The sequence below is a fragment of the Hesperophylax consimilis genome, chromosome 27 (genome assembly GCF_061612785.1).
Source record: "Hesperophylax consimilis isolate HC1 chromosome 27, BYU_Hcon_1.0, whole genome shotgun sequence".
Lineage (NCBI taxonomy): Eukaryota > Metazoa > Arthropoda > Insecta > Trichoptera > Limnephilidae > Hesperophylax > Hesperophylax consimilis.
In genome coordinates, this window is record NC_142862.1 from 21,570,499 (window position 1) to 21,594,619 (window position 24,121).

Genomic DNA, 24,121 nt, shown 5'->3' on the forward strand with positions numbered 1-24,121 from the left:
ATGGTACCGTTTCAAATCAAAATGACGTGTTCATTCGACTGTTTGTTGCTTGAATTGTTTATAAGAAATGTATGCGTATTTAGATTGAAACGAAACTTTCGCAAAAATCAAATCCATTAAAAAAATACCTACTGCGTGGCGGGCCGGATCGAAAGAGACTGGTTGAGGGATACTTTTGACCATCAAAATCCAAAATGGCGGCAAAAGGCATAATGTTATATGGGAAATATTGAACTTGCATCTATTACCATCTCTCCTGATTACGCTTCGTGACTTAGTAGGGGTGGCCGGGTTCTTGGTTATAATGGGTAATTAATGGATGATTGGACGAGGTTGGAGCTAAGAAAAAACTGTCCAAAGAAGCGAAGCTAGCAGTCCACAATGGAGTGCTGGTACCTACCCTAATATATGGAAGTGAGGCATGGAACTGGCAGAAGAAGGCTGAAAGTAGACTGAATACTGTAGAAATGAGATCCCTGAGGCATATGTACGGTAAAATCATGTATGACGAAATGTGCGTATGCTGTGTCTATTCTACAGATATTTTATTAGAGCCTGTTAAAAGGAGCTAGCAGCATCGATCCCCAGTGCACCGTGCACGTGCTTGATACTCGACAACTCGACGGACACGAGCGGAATACACGTTCACAGTTAAGTTGATGTTATCTATACATATATGAACGGGTCGTTTCTCCGACTCGTTTTATCGTAAGTCGGCTCGTATGTGGAACGAGCTATCGGCATCTGTTTTTCTTCCTCAATATAATCCGGGCCTCTTTAAGACCCGCATTAATAAATTCATTCCTACAGACCCTATCTTAATCCGCCCCATAACGCTGCCCAACTGGGTGGAGACATAGTTTCTATGTATTTTTTATTTATTTATTTATTTATTTATTATTTTATTTACGCCCTAATGGGCTTTTACATGAAAATATACATTTACATTGATTACAATAATTGAATATAAGAAGATAAATGGAGTTAATTGTAAGAAAGCAACACATATAATAAAATTTTGTGCAAATTAGCAAAACACTAATAAGATGGATTCAATATAAAATATACCCAAGCATGAAATAGTAAGTAAAAGAAAGTTCAACATAAAAAGTAAGTAAGTGGGTGTGTTTAAACCCAGTATTAATTGTGAGTTTAACAAATCGATAAACCAATATAAATTAGAGTGTAACTTATAAAGAAGTTTTTTAATTAGTTGAATAATAATTTTTCAAAATTTCAATTATGTTTAACGTAATACACTATCTGGCATCAAGAAAATCAGTCTAGTCACGAACCGTAACTATTTAGTGTAATAAAATAAAAAAATAAAATTATGTTTATATCATAGTTTGCTTTAATCTCAATAAAAAAGAAGGAAAAAAGTTTTTTTTTATGAATGAGATAAAACTTTCCCCCAAACAACGTGTATATTTAACTAACTAACTAATTAACGATCACGCCGTTTCCCCGTAGGGGTAGACAGAGAGGACGGACCGCCAAACAACTCGGTCTTGGCACACACTTCTTGCCTCAGTCACATTCATACATCGTCTCATAATACTCTTCTATTATTCTGACTCTTGACATGACCCGACTCGAGTATCTGATTCACTTGATCGTGCCATGTCTTCCTCGGGCTTCCCCGACTTCTGCTACCATTCACATTTGCATCATATATCCTCTTTACACACTCCTATCTTCGCTCATTCGCTCTACATGCCCAAACCATCTAAGCGTCCCTTTCTTAATCTTACTCATTACGCTTACATCAGCCTTGCACTCTTTGCGGATCTCCACATTCCTCACACGATCAAACATGGTTTAACCACACATACGCCTCAGGGATCTCATTTATGAATTAAACTTAAAATAGCAACTTCACATTAGGAACGAGAGGACAACGAACAAATAAGTACATTGACTAAGTGTTACGGACGGACATGCACTTGAGCAAGACTTGGGAGCTGTATTCACAGAACTTTAAAAAAAAAACTGACGTTTAGTTGTAGTACTGGGTCAATTGTACTGGTATCCCCCGAAAACATAAAAACATAAACAATATAAACTAATTTTTGAAAAGAAAGACAAACATTCCCGGGTTAAGAATAACCTGGCAATATTTGAAAATCTCCTACTACCACCACAGTCAGCTGAAAATGTTGCTTGTGTTGTGATGGGGGACTTAGCCAGCCCAGGAATTGAACGCACTATGCCTGGGTGGGACCCAAACGCAATGTCAACTCGGCCACCGACCGGTCTAAAATATGGCAGAAATCGCTCCAGTGGATAAATAATAAAATGTAGTTTATAGGCACTTTATAAAAAAAATCGTCTAAAGAAACAGAAAAATTTTTAAAACAGTAATAAATAAAATACATTCTGGAATCGTTAATAAGTCGTTATGAAATATTTTGCCGTGTTAAGTAATCAATAGTATCGCGGTGGCAAAACGTGGAATTCCATAGCCGTTTTTAATTTATTAAAAATATTTATGATATCAAAGACAAAACAATTAAATGTATTCTAATCAGGGTGTCGTTATATCCCGGCCGGCGGCTAGAGACTTAGAGTATTATTACTTTGAGGCCTGAGTCCGCAGGTGCATTATCTTAACAACGAAGAGTAGGTCTGATCAAATTCACAATACAGTATTATTTTATTAACGAAATTAGTTTTCATACATAGAATATCCAAAAAAACGTTTTTAGTGTATAAAAACATATCGGCTTCTTTGTCTGGATGTGGTGTGATTTCATTTGTATTTTTTTATGAAACATTAATATGAATCATCGAGGAATTATCAAAATTTAAATAAAAAAATATTGAAGTGTTTTACGCTCTCCTCTAGCTGGTATTAGTATAGCACTGCACGTGTCATCCATAAACTGTGAAACAAATCAGCCTTTCGTTGGGTGGTCATGTTAAATGAATGTTATTCACTGACACTATTTCTGTTTTCATTTAAAAAAAAAAATATGAATATCACACCAGAGTCCCTGGAGCCAGTGAGACTATGGCATCCCAAATCGGGGTTGTCGTGAGACTGAAGATATTGTGAACCTCGAAGGAGATGACGAGGAGGAAGTTGGGATAGTACCTGGCTATTCAGATCTGGTTGCCAAACACTAATTGTAAAATAGTACAAATTAATTTTAGTAAAATTTATTTCAGCCCACGACCTTCGGATTGCTAGTCGATAGCCTTACCCCTCGATAACAGAGGCCGTCATTTAGGTACGTTTTAAATTATGTTTTACATTTGAAAGTAGACGTTTATCACAATTTGGGAGGAGGGTATGTGTACCACGGCCCCGGGAACCATTTATTGGATAACCCACACTTCTGCCCTAGGTCTCTCCAAGTTGTTTGATATGTTTGGTGACTTATCAGGAGTGCCCGATTTTATGGGATGAGGTATGTGAGGGGCTTGGCGGCGGATGCGCCTGCCTAATAACTGCGTGGTGGGCCGGATCGATTAGTCCTCTTTCAACGCATCGCCTTGCAACGCAGTAGGAGAGTTAGATTCTTATGTATATCACTCAAACACACTGAACCCCAGATTACTACCCACCCATCAAACCTATTTACTTCCCAGAACTCACTCTCCTTCCTTTCCTTCGAAATTCCCCCAACACAGCATTCACAAAGATGACATAGGCCCTGAGGGTTACGATTTTCCTCAGGGCCTCCTGTGTGGAAATGATGTAAAAAATATAAGAAATAAACAACAATCTCGCTAAAGGTTGGCCGTGACCTATGGTAGGGGTGTTGGTTATCTAATAAATGGTTCCCGGGGCGGCGGTACACATAATTGTAATAGTTCTCGAGGGCTCTGATGTACAGACATTATGGCTCCTGTTGATTGACGAACATATACTAAAACATCGTTGGTTGGAATCGGTGCTTGAAATGACTTTAGCCATGTTTAATAAACAACAAATTTAAATAAATTTATAGCAATTTTAATTTAAAATTTGAAATTATTAAATTCTCACCAATCTAATCGCCGCAATTTTAATAGGCACATATTATGGATATTACGCTTTGTTTCAACTTAATCATTACAAGAAACTTAAGTCGGGAGAGATGGTACAAGAAACATTAAAATAAAATTTTATTCAATCAAAGTTCAAAATTTCTCTTATAAAATAACCCAGACAAACCTCACCCCATGAACCCGGGCACCCCTGCTAAGTCACGAAACGTAGTAAATGATGTATTAAATTTACAATTTTTGTTTAATCAAGTTCAAAAGATTTTTTTAGCATGGATTTGATGTTTGCGAAAGTTTTTCAATATAAATACTCGTGAGGCAGTCTATCCTCTTTAAGTACAAAGTCATTTTCATAGAATATGGATGTTCTAACACAATCTAAAAAGTACCACAACGCGCGCGAAATCGGCGGTTTTCAATTTACAACGCATGCAAGCCGTCAAGTTTGTCAGAAATATATAGATCAACAAAATAAATCGTGTAAAATGTATATGCGACCGAAAAATGGGCGTGGCTTACAGCTAAATCTCGATGACACAAGTTGATCTATAGGGATTTACATATGTATGCCAGCTTGGGTAATGGATCAACATATCCGAGGTGGATCAACAAATGCAAACGGATCAACATATACCTGGCGTACCGTCGCGCAAGATCAACATAGTACGAGAGGGGATAAATATATATATATATATATATATATATATATATATATATATATATATATATATATATATATATATATATATATATATAAACAAATATATGTATTTGTTTATACAGATTAGAAGATTGCTTTAATTTAACGAATTACATTTGTTACCGTTTGATGCACTTTTTTTGAAAGGTGAAGTGTACTAGGAAGAAAACGTTCTAAGTTGCCATAATATCACACTCTACAAATTTTATACATAGTACTTCGAAATGTACCTACTGTATCGTTCATCACTTTCATTCGTTGGGGGTGGGATAGACCCGTCCCTGCATTAACCCAGGTGATGAATCCTGCGAGAAAGTTTTTTTATTATTGTATCCTATTTTTTAATGTTATATGAATAAGAAGGAAGCTCTTAAATATACACTGGCATTTATGTAAAGTTTAGTATTAAAAAATGGATTTAGACGTTCCGGCCCTGTATAAAGGTATCTGTTTAGTCTTTATTATGATTTGAAACACAAATAGAGTAATTGAACTATATACTTTTAGCAGATAATATAGAGATAAGGTCGGTTTTCTAATGAGAGAGACAGATAGCGGATAGCGTTATCGCTAGGTATAGAAAAAGTGCAAGCTTATTGATCAGAGAGATGAACAGATAAAGTACAATAATTATTTATGTAAGTGAACAACGGAACTGAAACATGTACGTGTATGTAAATACAATAATGCCATATGTCTGGAAACCCACATATATTATTTCACAACATTAACTTCGCGTTCATTTCTGACAAGGAGAGAATACGACGGACAAACTCCCCAATAAGACAGATAAACCTTTCCACGACTTTTATGATGTTGGGTGTTGGTGACTGTCGAAAAAATTGCTGTCGAGAAGTTTAATGTAAAGGATACCCATCCTGGTTGTATTCGAATATTTATTTTAATCTGTTACATTTTAAAATCTTTTATTGTTTAGTCAGTTCTTTGGCACTGCGAAATAACGAAGGATGTAAGACAAAAAAGGTTTACGTGGAATAACCAGCGTGGAACGCTGACCTTGTTTCGAATAAGGAGAACTTCGAGTGACTGAAAATGTACGTCAAGTCCTGGGAAGAGAGATGGCCTGTGCCTATGAGAGTCGCTGATTTAGACTAAACTCATTCCTGCCTTCCTTGGAATCTCTTTTATCACTCGTTTTCTTTATGTGTATGCTTTGAATTGTTAAAAATATTACTCATGCTTGGTTATTTCTGATTTCTAACACTTTTTATATTATTTTTAATTTACCTTTTCGCCATTGCCTCGCACTTTCTACTTGTATCGCTGTTATGCATTCTACGAACTTAGAATACGATGCTAGGCTAATTTGTTTAATATTATTTTCCTGGTGTTTCTAGCTTATAATTATAACCACATTACACTGTCAATGCGATGCTGATGACATTGTACTGATATTTTGCAGTTTTGTAAAGGTCGTGCGGTCTCCAGTTTGTTGATAAACAACATATAAATTGCACAACTTTAACTCTCTTAATTTTGCTATGCATTTTTATTATTTTGTAGGTATTTCGTTCAACAGCGTATGACAACCGATTCTAGATAGATAAAGGCTTAATTAACTCTGTTTATCTTTTATTTATGCTGGAACTGTACTTCGAAATGTACCTACTGTATCGTTAGTCAATTTTATTCATAGGGGGTGGGATAGACCTGTCCCTGCATTAACGCAGGTGATGAATCCCCTAGAAAGTTGTTACGCGACCCGTTTGCGCCTCCCCCACTGCCTTGAGCTAGCGTGAGGTATGACCGTGCGGACTTTCCTTTCCGCTTTTCCGGACTGGTGCCTTTCCGCCCTGTCCCCAGTGAGAAGATGCTCACTCTTTCCTCAGGGTCTTCGGGCATCTTCCCTCTCTTTCCCACTATAGTTCTTCGAAGGCCAAGTCTCGCTTGCGGTCTAGCTCACCGCTGAGTTCACTCTCAATATTTAATTTCTAATCTTTAGTTTTACAATATATTTATACTAATTAATTTAAATTTTGCCTCTCCAATTGACAGTCGAAGCAATGTCCAAATCCTTCTTGTACCTATGTGTTTCTACGTTCGCTGTCTAGCTTTCTCTAATGGCATTGAAAATTTTTGCGAAACAATCAAAAGAATTGTACTGTTTATAATAATACAATTATTTGTGTGTGTTTACGAATGTTTTAGCGAGTAAACATTTTCTCATCACACAAATTTAGGATATTTTTTAATGTATTTTAATTAGAGGTAGTTCACGAACTTACGTGACGCGTGGCAGTTTAAGGCGATGCACTACGTAGTAATGCAAAATCATGTGTTTTTTGGTTTAGAAATGTTTCAGATGCTTTAATTAAATACTGCGAGTAGAATAAATACGAGTATTTTTTAGATAAGTCTTTTTATAAGCCCAGAAAAAAATAATGTATAAGGCCTATGAAAACTGATTTAAAGTTCAAAATTTCCTACATACGAACCCATTTTCGGTTATAATTTTATTGTATAGTGTGGCAAATTAAGTTATTTATAAAATGATCGAAGAAAAAAATTATGCCTGAACATCCACAAAATAAAATAAAAGGAACTTTTTGGCCATGTTTTTCTCTTGCATAAATCAAAACAGGCGGATGGTGTTAAGCGTTAATTTAAACCTTATCGCCATCTACGTAAGGTTTGTTATTGATAGCGGCTCAATTTAAAATATTACACGACGTAGTGCATCGCCTTAATACTAAAACTACGAAATAGAAAGCACTAAAATTGACTTGCTTTTGAATTGCCACTTTGAGATTTCCACAGCACGTCTATATAGATTGTAACGTCATTGGTGGAACTGTGATGTATTTGAAAAATTTTGGTAAGTACCTATTTAATTTATTTTTTATTTTATGTTAATTTGGATTAACATCGGATGTCAGAGGGTATTTTTTAAATAGTTGGGTAAAATAAACATAACACAAAAGTAATACAAATAACTGTTTCATGGTTACGGTAAAAAAATCCCAAAGTTCATGTTAATTTGAATTACTACTGGGAATGAAAGGGTTAAGATTCAATAAGAAAACAAAACCAAATAAAGCGTCGTAACTCGAACAAAGTCGGGTAGAAACACTATAATTTTATTTTTAAATAATCATAATCAAGATAGGTACTGCTTCATAAGGTAAATCCAAACTCCCGAACATAATTGTTAGGTACTCTTATCATTTTTATCTGATAGGAAATTGAACAAACGAAGATATGATAATCATACGTCAGTTGTTTTATATTTTCCAAAGTGGCAGCTGTCAGCGAATTTCAAACGGCAGCCACATTTAAAATAAATAAAAATAAAAAACACCGCCATTTTGGAAAATAAAAATCTAAAAAAGTCGTTATACCTACCTACCTACCTTATAACAGGTAAATACGTAATTAAAATAATATGCTAAAAATGGTTTCGGTTGTGTTTTGATTTTGTGAAAGGTGTAAATAAAAAAAATCTTCAATGAAGTGATAATTTGGTGATGTGATAAAAAAATAATGTGGTGATTAATTTTAATGTGTTGAAATGAAAATATTTTGGTCGGTCTGTCCAAATATGTTGTCATAACCAAAAGGCAATGATGTATTTTTATATTTCAAAGGTTAATGACATTTTTTGTTTTTAAATTTTTGTCGACAACTACGTAGAAAGCAAAGGAGACAATTTTATGATTTTCGGTAAATATGCAGAAAATCGAGACAGGCTTATTTACCCAAGGTTTTAAAATTTCTACCAATTTATCCTTAAGAGTTATCCTTAAGAGGAAGCAACAAGCCAAAAATGTGTATATTCTTGGTATACCTTATATCGTAGGTAATAAGCATTAAAATCGCTTGACAAACGGAGTCTAGAAACGTTCGATTTCAAGCACAAAAGTAGTTTTCATTTATTTTGTAAATTATTTTATAAGATGGCAAAAAGTTAATCAAGTGAAACTGTCACAGATAAACTTAGCTATAATGATATATTTTTTTAAAATTGTTTCCTTTACGCGTTCATACATATCTTAATATTTTTTATTGAGTAACTTTATTTATTTATTTGTATTCTACTCAAGAGAAATGGTAGGAAACTCTTCAATTTATCTACAGCATATTTTTTGGTATTCATAACGTATACCAATTCGTTATAAAGATGAATCAAAATAGTGATATAGCATTAAGCTTCGTCTTAAGACATTTATCATTGTAAATTTTTCTGTACGCCTTTTTAAGGTATACAATTCTGTAGTACATTATTTAATTTATCTCATAAGGTTTAGCCAGTGTTAGCAATGTAAGCGTCTGAAAAAATATTTTTTTACGACTTGACTACAAAACATCGACTTTTCGAATTATATATATAAACCTTTGAGAGGGCCCTGGAATTAGACAATCCAAAGAACTCATAAAAGGACCAGACCCTGGCCTAGATGATTCAAGAAACTATTAGATATGGACAGAAACTCGCTGAGGGAACTGGTAGGACTACTAAGGGACACTGCCATCTCAGGAGACACATACAGTTGTTGGGAGTGGAAAACACCAATAGATGTAGGAAATGTGAAGAGGGTGAAGAGACTCCAATTCACCTATGGAGCCAATGTCCTGCCCTGGTGGGAACTAGGCTCAGATACCTGGGGAGACATACAGTAGAACCAGAAGACATAGCCACATACCCAATGACAACCCTGGTGAACTTTATTAAAGAGACTGGGTTGTTGTTAAAGGATTGAGGTAAAATGGGAGATAGCGCAATGGACCTATGGCCTAAGTGCTCACGGGAACTACGTGTAAACCGTCTCCGCTTTAAAAAAAAATAATATGTTCAGGGTTTTCCAATAAGAGGTATTATTTTGATATTTAATCGTAAAAGATCAATGGTTTCGTTGCTTGTGTGGCACGTAGCACCGTCTAGTTGAAAGTAAACGTTGTCCAGATCAATACCATCCAATTCCGGCCATAAAAAATCATTAATCATCTCTCGATAGCGCAATTCATTCACCGTAACTGTTGCTCCAGCCTCATTTTCAAAAAAAGTAAGGTCCAATGACTCCGCCGAACCATAAACCGCACCAAACTGTCACACGTTGAGGATAGAGAGACTTTTCAACAATAACTCTTGGGGTTTTCCGAGCCCCAGGTGCGACAATTTTGATTGATGACGAAGCCACCGAGGTGGAAATGGGCCTCATCACTCAAGATGATTTGCATTTGATTCACTCAAGTGAATTTTAATAATTTCAATGCTTTGTTGAAGCGTGTATCGTTCCATTTTTATTAATGGCGTAGTTTAAACTTGTCAAATGTTAAAAAATGACAGCAACAAAAGTAACATCTACCTAAATAGCGGGCTATTCAAAATAACACCTCTTATTGAAAAACCCTGGATATATCTAAATATATATATACTTTAATACAAATGAACTGAGCGGACAAACAGAGAAACGCAGATAGCGATTTATTTTAAACTATTTATTAATTAAAGCATGGTGCGAACAAAATAGTCAAACTATAATTTTTTAAATGAAATAGCTGTTAAGATGCTTTATTTTCCATTTCTGAAAACTGAAATACTTATTTTTCATTATTATCTAACTGATACAGTGTTTTTAAAATAAAATGTGCATTTTGAGCGTGCCCTCATTTTCTGTATATTTACCAGATTTTTTCTACATTTTTCTACATAATAACAAAGAATCTTATCAAATATTTGAGTCGGGTCATGTAAGACCTAAAAATAACAAAAAAGTATGTGTGAGACTATGTATGAATATGAATGAAGCAAGGAGTGTGTGCCAATACAGAGTTGTTTGCCTATCTCACTGCATATCACTGCGGGGATTTTTTTTTACCAACTAAATATTTATAATGATTATGTCCAGTGCAACTCGGTTATAGCGAAATCACTTACAAAAAGATCTCGGTTATAGCGTCATATTATTCGAATAATTCAATGTCAAGTACTATCGCATTTGACATATCGCCCGATTACGCCAAACCTTCCCCAATAAAACGGCTTTAATATAATAAAAAAAAGTTTTCTTATAAATATAATAAAAATTGAATGCATCATTTGTCAGGATACCTAGATATATAATTATGAATGACATTTTGATTCATTGTAATAATATTTTATCTGACTGAGTGTAGCGAAGTTCTGTTATAAATTTGTTGAGTACAATTCTCGTGTCTGGAACCTACCTTATAATATACTAGTATTATGTAAAAGCTGTTGAAAGAATACAAAACAAATTCTTGCGTTTTATAAATTTTAAAATGGGTATTCCAGCAATTATGTTGAAATACAACACTCTGTTAAATTATATGAATATGCTCAAATTGTCACACAGAAGAATTTTCACTGACTTGGTATTTATATATAAAATTCTAAATGATTTAGCTGATAGTCTGGTATTGCTAGAATTGATAAGCTTCCAGATTCCACAACGTAATATTAGAAGATTTATTTCAGTGCAGAAATTCTGGGAGTAACTACTATATGTATTCCTCATTGTCCGGAATACTAATGGAGGGAAACAATTATACCAAATCAGTGGACATCTTCAATTTGTCTTTAAATAAATATAAAATGTTGTTAATGAAGCAATTCAGTTATGTACAATAAATAAGGTATATTTTTCAATATTCATATGTAAAAGCCCCAAACAAGGGCGTTAATAAATAAATAAATCGTTTTGCATTTCATCTGTTTGTAAATTTGTTTGTGCGTTCCGTTTCCGATTTTACGGCAGGGGGTCAAAGTAATTTATAAGGTGATTTGTGAATGATAGTTTATTCGTTTTGCTTTTTTATAAAAGCGCAAGTAATTGCTTGGCAAATCTCTAAAATAAAGTGGTAATCTCAACGACATAAGTGATGAAGTCGTGTAAAAACAATATTCGACACGCGGCCCGGCGTAATGGACGGACCTATGGGTGAATTTGCCCTAGCACGCCTAGAAGATTGATCTTTCCGTGGGGTTTATTTTAATTATTTGTGATGAATGTATTAATAAAATCTCAGTTGTTTCTAGAGGGATCTCTCGGGAAGTTACCAATTCACCGTCTAAAAAAATAAAATCTGGTGCTTACCGCTAATTTTATAGTCGAAAAACGTTTTATAAAATTTTAAAACCGTTTTACACAAAATATTGTAATTGTAAGGTACTATTTTTATTAATCTTAAATATAAATAACTTACATCCGCAGTGATCGCTCTTAAACAAAAATGAATTGTCGTAACAAATTCGTCGGAATTAATTAAAAGGTAAGCCTTGAGCAAACCCTCGTTGTTGTGAGTCTTGTTTCGCTTTACTACGATTTCAAGTGACTCGAACCATGAATATAATATCGTTCTACTCTATATTTTTTATGTAAGCGTAAAAAAACTAACTAAAAGATGATTTTGGGTTCACACATACAATCAAATAAATAGTAATTGTAAGGCATTCGTCACCTCCAAGGAACTACACGGGAATTATGTCAAATTGAACTTTTTCCTATCTTTTTTTAATTTTTTTTTATTTAACGGCAATATAAAGTAAAAAAAATACAATATTAAGTAAAATTAAAATATAAAGTGATGTAGTTTGTTCTCAGTCCTCCTCACTAGGTATTCCTGTTCCGAGGCGGACTGTAGTTTGTTGTATTTGTGTTGATCATGATTTCCTCATCTTCTAATTTGTTGGTTCCCACAAAATATAAAATAAATTAAGCAAAAAGTATTTATGTTTGTTGTCTGTTGGTTGCGTTGGGGTTACTTCATCAATTTAATGATTTCCTCATCTTCATGTTTAGTTAGCCATAATTTGATGTCTTTTTTAAACTTTTCTATATCCATGGTGTTTTTAATTTCAATAGGAAGGGCATTATATCATTTTATAGCATGGAAATAGTGTTTTTTCTGGCCAAAGATGTATTTAATTTTGGAATGTTTAGTAGATTTGAGAATTTCGTCCTTGTAGTTTAGGTGTGTTGTTCAGCAAGGTACTAATATTTTTCTTTAAAATTGATTGGTGCATTTTTTGAGTACAGTTTTATAATGCTGAGCACGTTAAATTTTTACAAAATTTCTTTTGATGGAGTTCTTATGGGTTCTTTCAGGATTATTTTTATTATTACTTTTTGTGTTTTAACGAGCTGCTTCATGTGAAGGTTTGAGGCAGATCCCCATCCAATAATCCCATATTCTATGCGTGATTGGCAAAGAGCACAGTAGACTTTGTATAGATCATTTTTATTTAGTATATTGCGTACGTTTCTAAAGTAGTACATGAGCTTTGTAAGTTTCTTTGTAATGCTATTTATGTGAGTGTCCCATCGAAGATTTTCATCGATTTCAACGCCGAGATATTTTATCTCAATCCACACTTCTCCGTAAAATCCTTCCATACGTATTCCGATAAATTATAGTTACAAACATGGATATTTTTCCACCTTCAAAACAAATTTAAATCAGATGCCATTTATGTCAATCGAGTGGTAGCTACGAATGCGCGCTACCCGCACTGACAGTAGCGTGAACACATCGTCGGGTCGTGTACAAACACAAATAGTATGACGGATACTCGGAAGCGACGCGTATGCTACGCGCACAAAACTCGAGTCGCTTGCATATATCTCCGTGTGCGAACGGCCTAATAGATACAATTGATTTTGTCGTACGACGTTGTCATTGAATAATATCGTGATAAGGAGCCGACACGAGTGAATAATAATTACTTCAATCGAGATTAAAAAAATCTGTATTATCGACTTCATCAAAATTAATTTTGGACATCTACGATTAATTACTATTTAGGATAATTAATTCATCTCAATGGGAAACAAAATAAAAAATTAAGATTTTTACTTCAAACAAAGAAGATGATGGTAGAGCCACATTATCCTCCTTGAGAATCTCAAAGTCGATTCTGTGTTTACCTAAAACATGCGAACACGGCAGCACAGGTTCTCCCACAAAATACGTCAACTAACACATACAGATACTGATCAATAACATTTTTGTATGACTGGTACTTATTATGCAAACCGTATGTAAGAGAATAGAAATGAATTAAGAAATAAATAAAAGAGAAGCTATCCAATATATTTTTTCCCATTCCTTGTAGAACCAATATATAAAGTATTAACGACTAACTCTACGGATAAGATTGTTCGTCTGTATCATTTGTATTGTAAATTCTATATATGTTCCTATTTTAGTTTCCAGATGACGATATTATTCAACTGTCAAAAACTGATACTTATTCAGTTTAATATTACAAACATAACAAAGGTATAACAACAACATATTAATTTTATATAACCAAGTAATACGAACACTTAGAACAACCAAAAACAAACATCATTTTAATGACTCTATTAAAGCAACCAACCAAAAAGACAAAAGATATGGAAATTAATTTAATACAATCAAAAGATGATAAAATAATAATAGATAAAGACAAAAGAAAAGACTCCAGCGGAAATAACGAAAAAAACAATCTAAAAGTGTTTAAAATACGTGAAAATATAGTAAAAATAATAATTATAAAATCAAGTGAATTTTGTAGTATTGATACAGGTTTAAAGTTCGCAGTGCTTTTATTGACTTTGTGTTCTGGACTAAAAGTAAATGCTGGAATGATACGAGATGAAGAAGATTTGGGAGCATGTCTCCTTGGCGGCTTTACTCAGGTGCAAAGTTGGGTCCAGGAAGATGGGTCGCTGAGTCAAACGCTGAGTAAGACAACATTTTTATCTCAAATGATATTTGGTTTAAATTTTTTTGTTGTTGCATTGTAACTAGGTACTGGCAACTGATCAAATCAATTTAGGAATGCTGTAGTTTCACTGACACACAGTTAATCGACAGCTAAAGTTACGGCAGCGATCTTCACCATAACCAAAATCTCGACCACCATATTTTCCCGAGAACAATATGTTCTTTAGTCTCAACAGAAATATCTTTACGGTCGCCAAAATCTGGAACAATTTTTATATTGCACATTCCCCTCTCCGACATTTTTTCTATCATCAAAGATAGATCTCGCAATGTTTGGAAAGAGTATTGGCACATTGCTAGTCAATCCAAGGAAACCTGCTATGTCTCAATTCAAAGGATTATTTCATCAAAACCGTGGTTTCAACAATTCCCCCATTAGGTACTCCAAAAAATAAGTATCCTCACTTATTCGAATGAGGATTGAACATTGTTCAGTTCCTTCTCACATTTTTAAAATTCACGCGCTTGACTGACGAGATTGTACATTCTGTGGATTGTGTTTGAATTCGACGCCAATCTTCCATATAATTTTGAAATTTGCGAATTTAAACAATATTAATACATAAATTCAACTTCCCTCTCTTTATAATTTGAAATGATTGTCTAGAACAATCTTGAAGGGTGAAGCCAGAAACATTTGAAAAAAAAAGTTAATATGATCCCCAAAATACCTAAAAAAAACCCTGATTCAGAAACGTGCGATCCATTTGATAGATTCCTCTATATTGACAAATGGATTGCAGGTATGTTGTACTTTTTTCTACCGGTATTACAATGGAAGATGCTCCGAGGAACTGTCGTCACTGATCTCTTCTGTACCAGTGCATAGTCACTCACGCCAAACGCGTGCCCAACATATGTATACGGTTGACATTAGTCACATGAGAACAAGTAATTTCTACGACTCGTTATTGAGTTCAACGGCTCGGCTGTATCTTCCCAAGGCACACAATCAAAATTGTCATGATACCAAAACCATGTCAGCCATAATCGATATCCATTTTCTCGACAATCATCTTATCGACAGCTAAATAAAGCCCACGGTGCACGTGGAAAGTTTTTTTTTATCTTGACCTATCATTATACAAATCGTAAAAATAAATTACAAAAAAACGTGACTTTTAAAAATGCAGGACTGTCAAATCAATACTAATAATAAATTATTCTCACGGTCAAAAGTATTAGCGTGATTGATTTTTGGTTTACTAAATCATGCTACGCTAAATTCTCAATTAGTCAGCGTTTCAGACAGCCTTAACGTGTCCATCATTAGGGCAGATGTACGCCATCGTGATTAAAAATTTGTCCACAAAAACAAGGCCAGCCCTATACGGGCACAGTTTTAAAAATGTATTAGTTTTATTAGCATGTCAATTTTGCTCCGCGAACAGGTTAAATAGTATTATTTACTATGCTAATCCTTGTCCCTCTTTTGATATTCGCAGGGTGAAGATTATAGACAATATAAATACAGGAAGATATGGCATGGAAGCGTGCCAATTGTTACCGAGCTATGACTAAATTGCACGGACAATCAAAGAGGCTATGCAATTAAAATTATGCGTTTGGTGCATAAAAAAAGGTGTCTCAGAATGTTTTTCACGTAACAAATGACTAGTTAGCTGCTCTTCACGATTTATTTCATGAAAGATTAATTAGTCGCCGAGGTGGCATCAACTGGCCACCGAGGAGTCAAGGTGTAACTCCAGCTGACTTTTTCTAATGGGGCTACTTAAAAATAAAAATTTTCAACCCATTACACATAACTTGCCTTATAAGTGAATAAGTGGATAGTGCCCATTTACAAATAGTTATTTTCCCTACTCATCTTCAAAAAGTGCTCTGTGATTTAAGAGTAATTAAAATTTAGTTTGAACTCATTAGGATGTTTTATTTTTAAGCATCAAAAACGATAAACATTCTGAGACAACTGTCAGAATTAAAAACGGGGATTAGCTACGATATTCAGTAGTATGGGTGTACGATGTTGGCGACCCACTTATTGTGTGCCCGATTTCTTATTAATAACTGTTATTGTTTATATTACTATATGTAGGTTTATCACATTCTGTTGTTTGTTTTTGGTGAACAAGTTGACAATTTTCAGACAACTCGATAAGGATGGACCTATCCTTCGACCCTGACAAAGTGAACGAGCTTCGCCTGATGCTAATCTACAGCACCGTCACGGGCCCTGATGACTCATCCAGCGGCAAGGCGGTTCCTTTAAATCCTGACACCCTGGACAGGGACCTGTTCGGCAACCTGGACTTTATATACCCGGAGCTGTTCGAGCCGGATTGGGAGCCTTCTTTCACTTTGGGCAACCTGGAGAGTGTGGTGTTTTTGAGCTTGGCAAGAAACGGTTTAGACAGGTAAATTTGTATTGCGGAGACGTCGTAAGGTTTTCTCTTTTCTATGCGTTAATGATTTTATATCTTCTTAACCTAAAGAGTTCGAAAAATTTGGGTCGTTGCATTGCAATGGGCCGTTTTTGATCGCTCTGGCCCGTCTCATTCTGGATACTTTCCCAATTTCTCTCTTTGGTTTTTGACTTACTTTTCAATACGCGCAGTTTAGTGTTTTTATGCCGCTGCTGCACAGCAAACTGTTCTTCCACCCTTCATTTAGTCCTCCATCCTAGGTTTATAAATTAGATTCTCATAAATTATTCTATTACTAGTTAAATACATTAGTTTTTTATGCTCTTCTACGCTTAGTCTTCCAAGACCCACTGAACCCATTTCTTCTTCACAGGATCCCCCTGTTCTACCTAAACAATAATGGGACCAGCACCGTACATTTCCGTGAACTGCGCTTCCTGAGCTTTTTCGGCAACAGCTTCGGCATCAGCGCCGCTATGGAGCGCAGTAGCAGTGAATACATCGTCATGATCAACGCCACGGACTTCACCGAGGTCGCAAACACAGACCCCAACTACGGAAACACCATGACAGGTGAGCGCTCATCACAGAGCTGCCCCATCAAACCATCATCAGCATCTGAGATAGCAGTGCGGAATTTGACTTGTCTATTCGACTCGATAAATTCTAAAATGTTTTCCAGTCAGAATTTAGTACCTTAATTTTCCAGTAAATTATACGAAATACCAATGAACAAATAAAATAATACCTTATCTATTCAACGCGATTAAAAAAATGTTCCTTAAAGCACCATCCATAATAATGACATATTATTTATTACTAATAATTAACACAAGAAAAGATACACTTAACTGTAGCGTTTTAAAAAAATCTGTTTCCAGGAAAGACTAATTGGGTTGGAGACTTGAAGAATCTGAAAATGCCACAACTCCTCGAGCTGGACTTGAGGAACTGTTCCATTTACATTGTGGAACCTGACACGTTCGTGTCTCTACCAAACCTGCGAAGGCTTTACCTCTCTCACAACAAAATCTACCAGATATCAGATAGGGCTTTTTTGAGACTCGACAGGCTTGTCCACTTGGACTTGAGTTATAACTCGTTACCTGATGAAACTGAGGGGTTTCCAGAAGTTGTAGACGGAATGAGTATTGCTACAAATGTCTTCCAGCCGCTGATCCGGCTGATTTCTTTTGACTTATCTTTCACAAAGATTGTCCAAGCTAGCGCAAAAGCTTTTGGACAGCTTGGATCAACAGTTGAAAGGCTATCCGTCTGTCACACGAAGTTCCCTGGAATAAGCAAGGGTCTGTTTGCAAATACCACTATGAAGTACTTGGATGTTTCTGGAAACTTTGCTTTGGATCTTTTGGGAAACGAAGCATTTAAAGGAATCGAAGAATCACTGGAAATATTATTCGCAAATCGTTTGGGAATACACAAAATCAATTTCATCGAGAATCTGACAGAATTGAAGATCTTGTCTATGAGCAATAACGATATCACAACGGTGGAGTATACCCATTTAAGTAAACTTCAAAACTTGATCATTCTAGATTTGAACAATAACAGAATAGGCAATTGGAACACTCCAGTCTTTTCTGACTTAAGACATCTGCAGATGGTGCGAATGGCTTCCAATAGTTTCAACATCATGACCACAGTAATGTTGGAAGACTTGAAATTCATAAGGTTCTTTAGTCTGGCTAATAATGGATTCGTTTGCAACTGTTATCTGAAAGGATTCGTGGCGCAAGCGATGAGAAATGGTCTGTCAAGCTTGGAAGAAGAAATAGAACTCTACCCGGACTGGTATTCAAACGCTTCCGAATCTGACATCACATATTCACCAGACGTCCGTGCATATGAAAAAGTTAGTGAAAGCATTGCTTTTCAAAACGCATTCAATTATTACAGCCGAGTCTTGGACACAAGAAACAAGAAATTCGTATATTTCAACGATTCAAAACATTTTGATGTGCTCTACCACAGTACGCATGACGAAGAAGAACTCGAAGTGATAAACCTTGATTTAGAAAACCTCTTTAATTTTACCACTATAATCTTAGATTATGTGAATGAGACGAACTTATGTACGGATTACAAGTCCAATAACCCTGCTAGCTATTATGATATCAGTGATTGTGAGAAGATAGGTCCAAAAGAAAAAGACACGAGCGAGGTGAACAGGACAACTTTCCTTGTGGTGATTCTGGCTACTGTGGCTTTTTTTATCTTTCTGGGCGCTCTGGCGTTCTGGAAACGCTGGTACGTCAGATATTTCTTCATGACGCTGAAAAATGCAGCAATATTGAGTATTGTTGGAAAAGAAACTCTTATTAACGGTGAGTTCATTTTTATATCAGGTTATTATTTGCTTGCGTTTAAGGCGATAAAAGACTCTAATAACGGGGGTTTTCTCGACGCTCACATTTGAATTATTTTTGATGAACGTATTACTAAAATCGAAAATATTTTTAGATGGATCTCTAAGGATGTAAGTTATTTATATTTAAAATGAACAAAACAGGACCTTATAATAAAATATTTCGTCCAAAACGGTTTGCAAAATTAGTGGTAAGCACCCAATTTTATTTTCCAATACGTTGCATTAGTAACTTCCCGAGGGATCCCTCTAGAAACATTCGAGATTTTAGTAATACGTTCATCAGAAATAATTCAAATTAACTTCTAGGAAAGATCGATTTTCTATGCCTGATAGGGAAAAGTCGACCGTAGGTCCAAAATAAGACATCTGCCCTGATGATGGACACTGCAATGCTGTCCGAAACGTTGGCTAAAGAAGGAGTTAGCGCAACACGGCATAATACCCCAAAAACAAATAACAAAAAAAAAAAAAAAAAAAAAAAAAAAAAAAGACCGTAGGTCCGTCCATTACGCCAGGCGCGCGTCAAATATTGTTTTCACACGACTTCATCACATATGTCGTTAAGACTCCCACTTTATTTTAGAGATTTGATAAGGAAAATTCAACCGCAGTTCTGTCCAATACTCCAGGACCGCCTCGCATGTTTTTGTGCATGGCTGCTTCACTTACGCCATTAAGATTTTGGCTTTATTTTAGGGTATTGTCTAGTCTTAAGATTTATCTTACAAATCATTGTTTAAATAGCGCCATCTGTTGTAAGTTAAATCAACACGCGCTATTGCTTTTCTATCTGCAAAGACATACCGAGCCACGGCAACGCATAGTGACGTCGTAAAAGGGGCGTTTTTGGGTCAAAATTTAAAATTTATGTACAACAAATTTGTGCTCTAACGTAAATCGGTTGATAATGATAACGTAAATCGGTTGAAAATCTCCTACTACCACCACAGTAAGCTGAAAATGTTGCTTGTATTGTGATGGAGGACTTAGCCAGCCGAGGAATTGAACACACTACGCCTGGGTGGGACCCAAACGCGATGTCAACTCGGCCACCGACCGGTCAAACACATAATAATTATTACAGATTTTTCCTACCAGTTTTGAGCTGCATAACTTTAACTTCGATGTTTCTTCTAGACTCTGATAAGGTGTTCACATATGACGTATTCGTCAGCTACTGTGACGAGGACAGACCCTGGGTCTTAGAGCAGCTCCTTCCAGAAGTGGAGAACAACACGCCAGTCAGTGTATGCCTTCACGAGAGAGACTTCCAGGTATGACAAAATCAAAAGCAAACTAATTCTGGTTCACTCCCTCCCCTCATTAATAAAACCCTCCACACAGTATTCATAACCACGACGCAGGGTCGGCCCTGAGACACTTCAAGGGCGCTGTGTTAGGTATTACCAGCGTATTGATTCCTTGGCTCCTTGTCGCCTTGGAAGTCGCCCGGAGCGGACTGCTCCAATTGCACCTGCGCAGGGCTGGCCCATCAACGACATATGCTCTAAGGGACACCTCAGTGCCCCATGTCCGGTTCATTTTCTGAACAGTTGTGCTAGTTTTGTTATTTTGAACTTCTCAAGATGCTGAGTCGGCAGCCAGCCGGCAGACTGACTCAATATTTTCCACATACCATTCCTAAATATACCTATGTTAAAATATTAATATTTAATAAAACGCAAGGCCTCCAATATTTCCGTTTGAATAAATGATTTCGTTCGATGTAAAGAATGGTTGATTCAAACGGATAAAGATCGCCTGCAAATTCATTCATATTCCAAAATTTATAAGTACATCTAAATTTCTCTCTTAATAATCTAAATTTCTATATAAATTAATATATACATGAATATATGTGAATTTCTAAATAAATTTATATGTAGGTATGGGAGCCAGGGGCTTGTTGTAACGGGGGTAAGTAGTAACAGCTTAATAACTCAGCCGGTTTCAAATATTTTGTTTCGATTTTGAACTCAACGTGCCCTTTAAGATACGGCTTACGACGTAAGCGCAGTCAGTACAGTGCGGGAGAGCCCTTGACCGGTTGTCTGCAGGAGTGCGTTTTTTTGCCAGGTAACCTAAAAAATATTATTTCGTAAATTTTGATTTCAAGATCACACTGTGTCAAATTGAAAAATATTTCTATTAAATTTTGTTAAGCATTTATTAAGCCATCGTATTACGGTACTTTCACATAACCAAAGAAAATCATTTTTTTTTATAAATAAAAATTTCAGTAATTTCGGTTTGGGGCTAGTTGTAGCAAAATTTAAGGGGCAAGTAGTAACCTGTTACAACTTGCCCCAAGCCTGCACATGAGTAAAGGTTGGTAAAGCAAAGGTGAATAGACCTGAAAAGACCAAGATTGATAAAGTGAAGAAAAAAGTTTTCAATGAAGACTCATATTCTAAAGAAGAAGAATGGATATGTTTGATTTGCGGAGAAGAATATAGCAAATCAGACAAAGAAGATTGGGTCGAGTGTATGATCTGTAAACTGTGGTCACACGTTAAATGTGTAAGAGGTGATCCTGTTTCGTACATTTGTATAAAATGTGAATCTGATGAAGACGAAGCATAAGCAGCGAAGGTTGAGGAAATAAGTTGTTTGAATTAATTTCTTTAAACTTTTGACCAAAAATAATGTAAGATTTGTTTGTTTTCCTTTTTAAAGCCCATGTAGCATGCCACATTGATTGTGATAGTCGAGAAATACAAAAATTAAAGAATTCTTATAAAAAAATCGTTTTATATCGATTATAAGTGCAAATTATAACAAAATATTTTCACTGATAATTGAGTTTTTTAATAAGTTTAATTTACCTAAGTATATGCTATACGAGTCTAAAGATGAGTATTGTTGTTAAAGAAAACGATAAGTATTCACCTCATTAGTTCGTAAGAAATACAATAGTCTTATTATGTGTTTGTTGGTTTTATAATACAAGCCTTAAATAATGAAACCTGTTGTTTTAATATGACGTTACTACTTGCCCCACACTAGTTACAACTTGCCCCAAAAACGGGGTAAGTTGTAACAAGCGACTCTTTCCACAAAAAGTGTTATAAATACAAATTTATTATAGATTCATAAAAAAATATTACTCATATATTTGAAAATATATTCCCACCATATTTTTTCCTGAATCTATAATAAATTTGTATTTAAAATGAGTAATCATTTAAAAGCTTTTTTCAATTAAAATACTCAATAGTTTAGTCACTCCATCGAAAGAACGAAAAAATGTTACAACTACCCCCTCTCTCCCCTACATCTAAATTTGATTGTAGGTTGGATTATCAATCCTCGAGAACATCATTTCCTGCATGGACAGATCCCGAACCCTCATGATGGTGGTATCCAACCAGTTCCTAGAGAGCCACTGGTGTCAGTTCGAGATGCATCTGGCCCAGCATAGGTAACAATACTTTTTAACATACATGCAAAATCATCAGCATTAATTTTCTAGTAACCGCCTCTATTCTGTTTCTCTACATTTTTAATGCCTAATGCAGAAGTGTTTGCATCCACACCATCCAGCTTCAAAAGTTTAGACCTCCCAACACTTATTCGTCCTGTAAGCACAAAATTCTTCCATTATCGCTACGTCTTCATATATCATTACGTCCAGCGGAGACGTTCTAATATTTTTAAAAACAAACAACTAATATTCTTCTTTTTGATTCCTTGTCTCATTGCCGAGGATCGTGTTTTCCAATCCGATCGTCCTGATGGGCCAAGATTTTCCTCTCCTTATGTTGTTATGATGTTCGGACGCCAGTGACACTCGATTATTACTTATTTTCTAGACTCCTGGAGACCAGACGAGAGCAGCTGATCCTCGTCCTTCTGGAAGACATCCCCCGGAGCAAGCGGCCCACCACCTTGCACTACCTCATGATGACTAAGACCTACATCGTCTGGCCAAAGAACCTCAGCGAGCGAGGGGTCTTTTGGAAGAGGCTTAGGAAAGCGCTGGTGTATGGAAAGAAACTAGCATCTGAGCGGACCAGCTTTGCGTAAACTGCCTGTTTCAATCGATCAATAGCTCATTGTTCAGAAGGGTGAATGAAGGAAACTCTATTGATGGCGGACTAATATAGTAGTCGCTAGTAAAAAAGTAACTGACAAGTGAAGCTAAGCTAGCAGTCCAATACCAACTCCGACGTATGGCAGTGAGGCATGCGACTGGCAAAGGAATAACGAATGTAGACTGAATGTCGTGGATAAGAGATTGTTGAGCCGTATATACGGCAAAACCAAGTATGATCATATGTGGAGATTCTAAAAGAATGCGAAACTGGCGATAAATAAACGCCTTGATGATTGTAAAAACCAAAATATGGTAATATATTTGTCACGAAAATAAATGAAAGATGATGTCGAGAACGCTCCAGGAAAATATAACACAACCAAGACTTGAGGTGGGGCATGTCAAGCATCGGTATACTTCAGTAGTTTGTGTACACTACGAATTAGAATAGAGAATAGTAGAGTATGAAGAGTGTGTCAAGACTGCGTTGTGTTTTGTTGTATGATTCGGTCGCGTTCGTCCGTGAACCACTGTACACCTTCCAATAAGTTTCCATTCTCCATTGTGATGTTTCTTTGAGTTGGCCGCAAACAAACTGTTACGGGATGGAGTGGATGAGAAGCAATGCTTGGAGCTAGAGTTGAGGCAGCAATCATTACGATTCTTTGAACTAAATTCGTAGTAATTAAATTCGACGAAATTTAGCTTTCGACTATAAAACGTAAAATTTGTAATAAATTGTTGATTCTTTTTGGTGTTTGTTTATTTAAAAAAATCCATATTATAGTTTAATTATTCCTGTGTAAGGAAAGTGAAAGACATTCAATCGGCGTCAACACTATACACCGATCTGGACTCCTTTATACCAA

At 35.6% G+C, this 24,121-nt stretch overlaps 1 protein-coding gene across 1 annotated transcript; it reads left to right on the forward strand.

Moving 5' to 3' along the window:
* Positions 1-13,948: 13,948 nt before the first annotated feature.
* Positions 13,949-23,863, forward strand: Toll-9 (toll-like receptor 9). Its single transcript, XM_089648332.1, has 7 exons — positions 13,949-14,401; positions 16,551-16,818; positions 17,201-17,400; positions 17,709-19,172; positions 20,354-20,490; positions 22,510-22,637; positions 23,029-23,863. Exons 1-7 carry the CDS (start codon positions 14,032-14,034, stop codon positions 23,240-23,242), a joined length of 2,781 nt encoding a protein of 926 aa, XP_089504458.1. The 5' UTR covers positions 13,949-14,031; the 3' UTR covers positions 23,243-23,863.
* The last annotated feature ends 258 nt before the right edge of the window (positions 23,864-24,121 follow it).

Bases quoted from the DNA above. Each gene is read 5' to 3' on its own strand.
- Toll-9 (XM_089648332.1), top strand. From the start codon at position 14,032: ATGACTCTATTAAAGCAACCAACCAAAAAGACAAAAGATATGGAAATT. The intron at 17,401-17,708 runs GTGAGCGCTCAT...ATCTGTTTCCAG, and splicing joins CTACGGAAACACCATGACAG to GAAAGACTAATTGGGTTGGA. The intron at 20,491-22,509 runs GTATGACAAAAT...ATTTGATTGTAG, and splicing joins TTCACGAGAGAGACTTCCAG to GTTGGATTATCAATCCTCGA.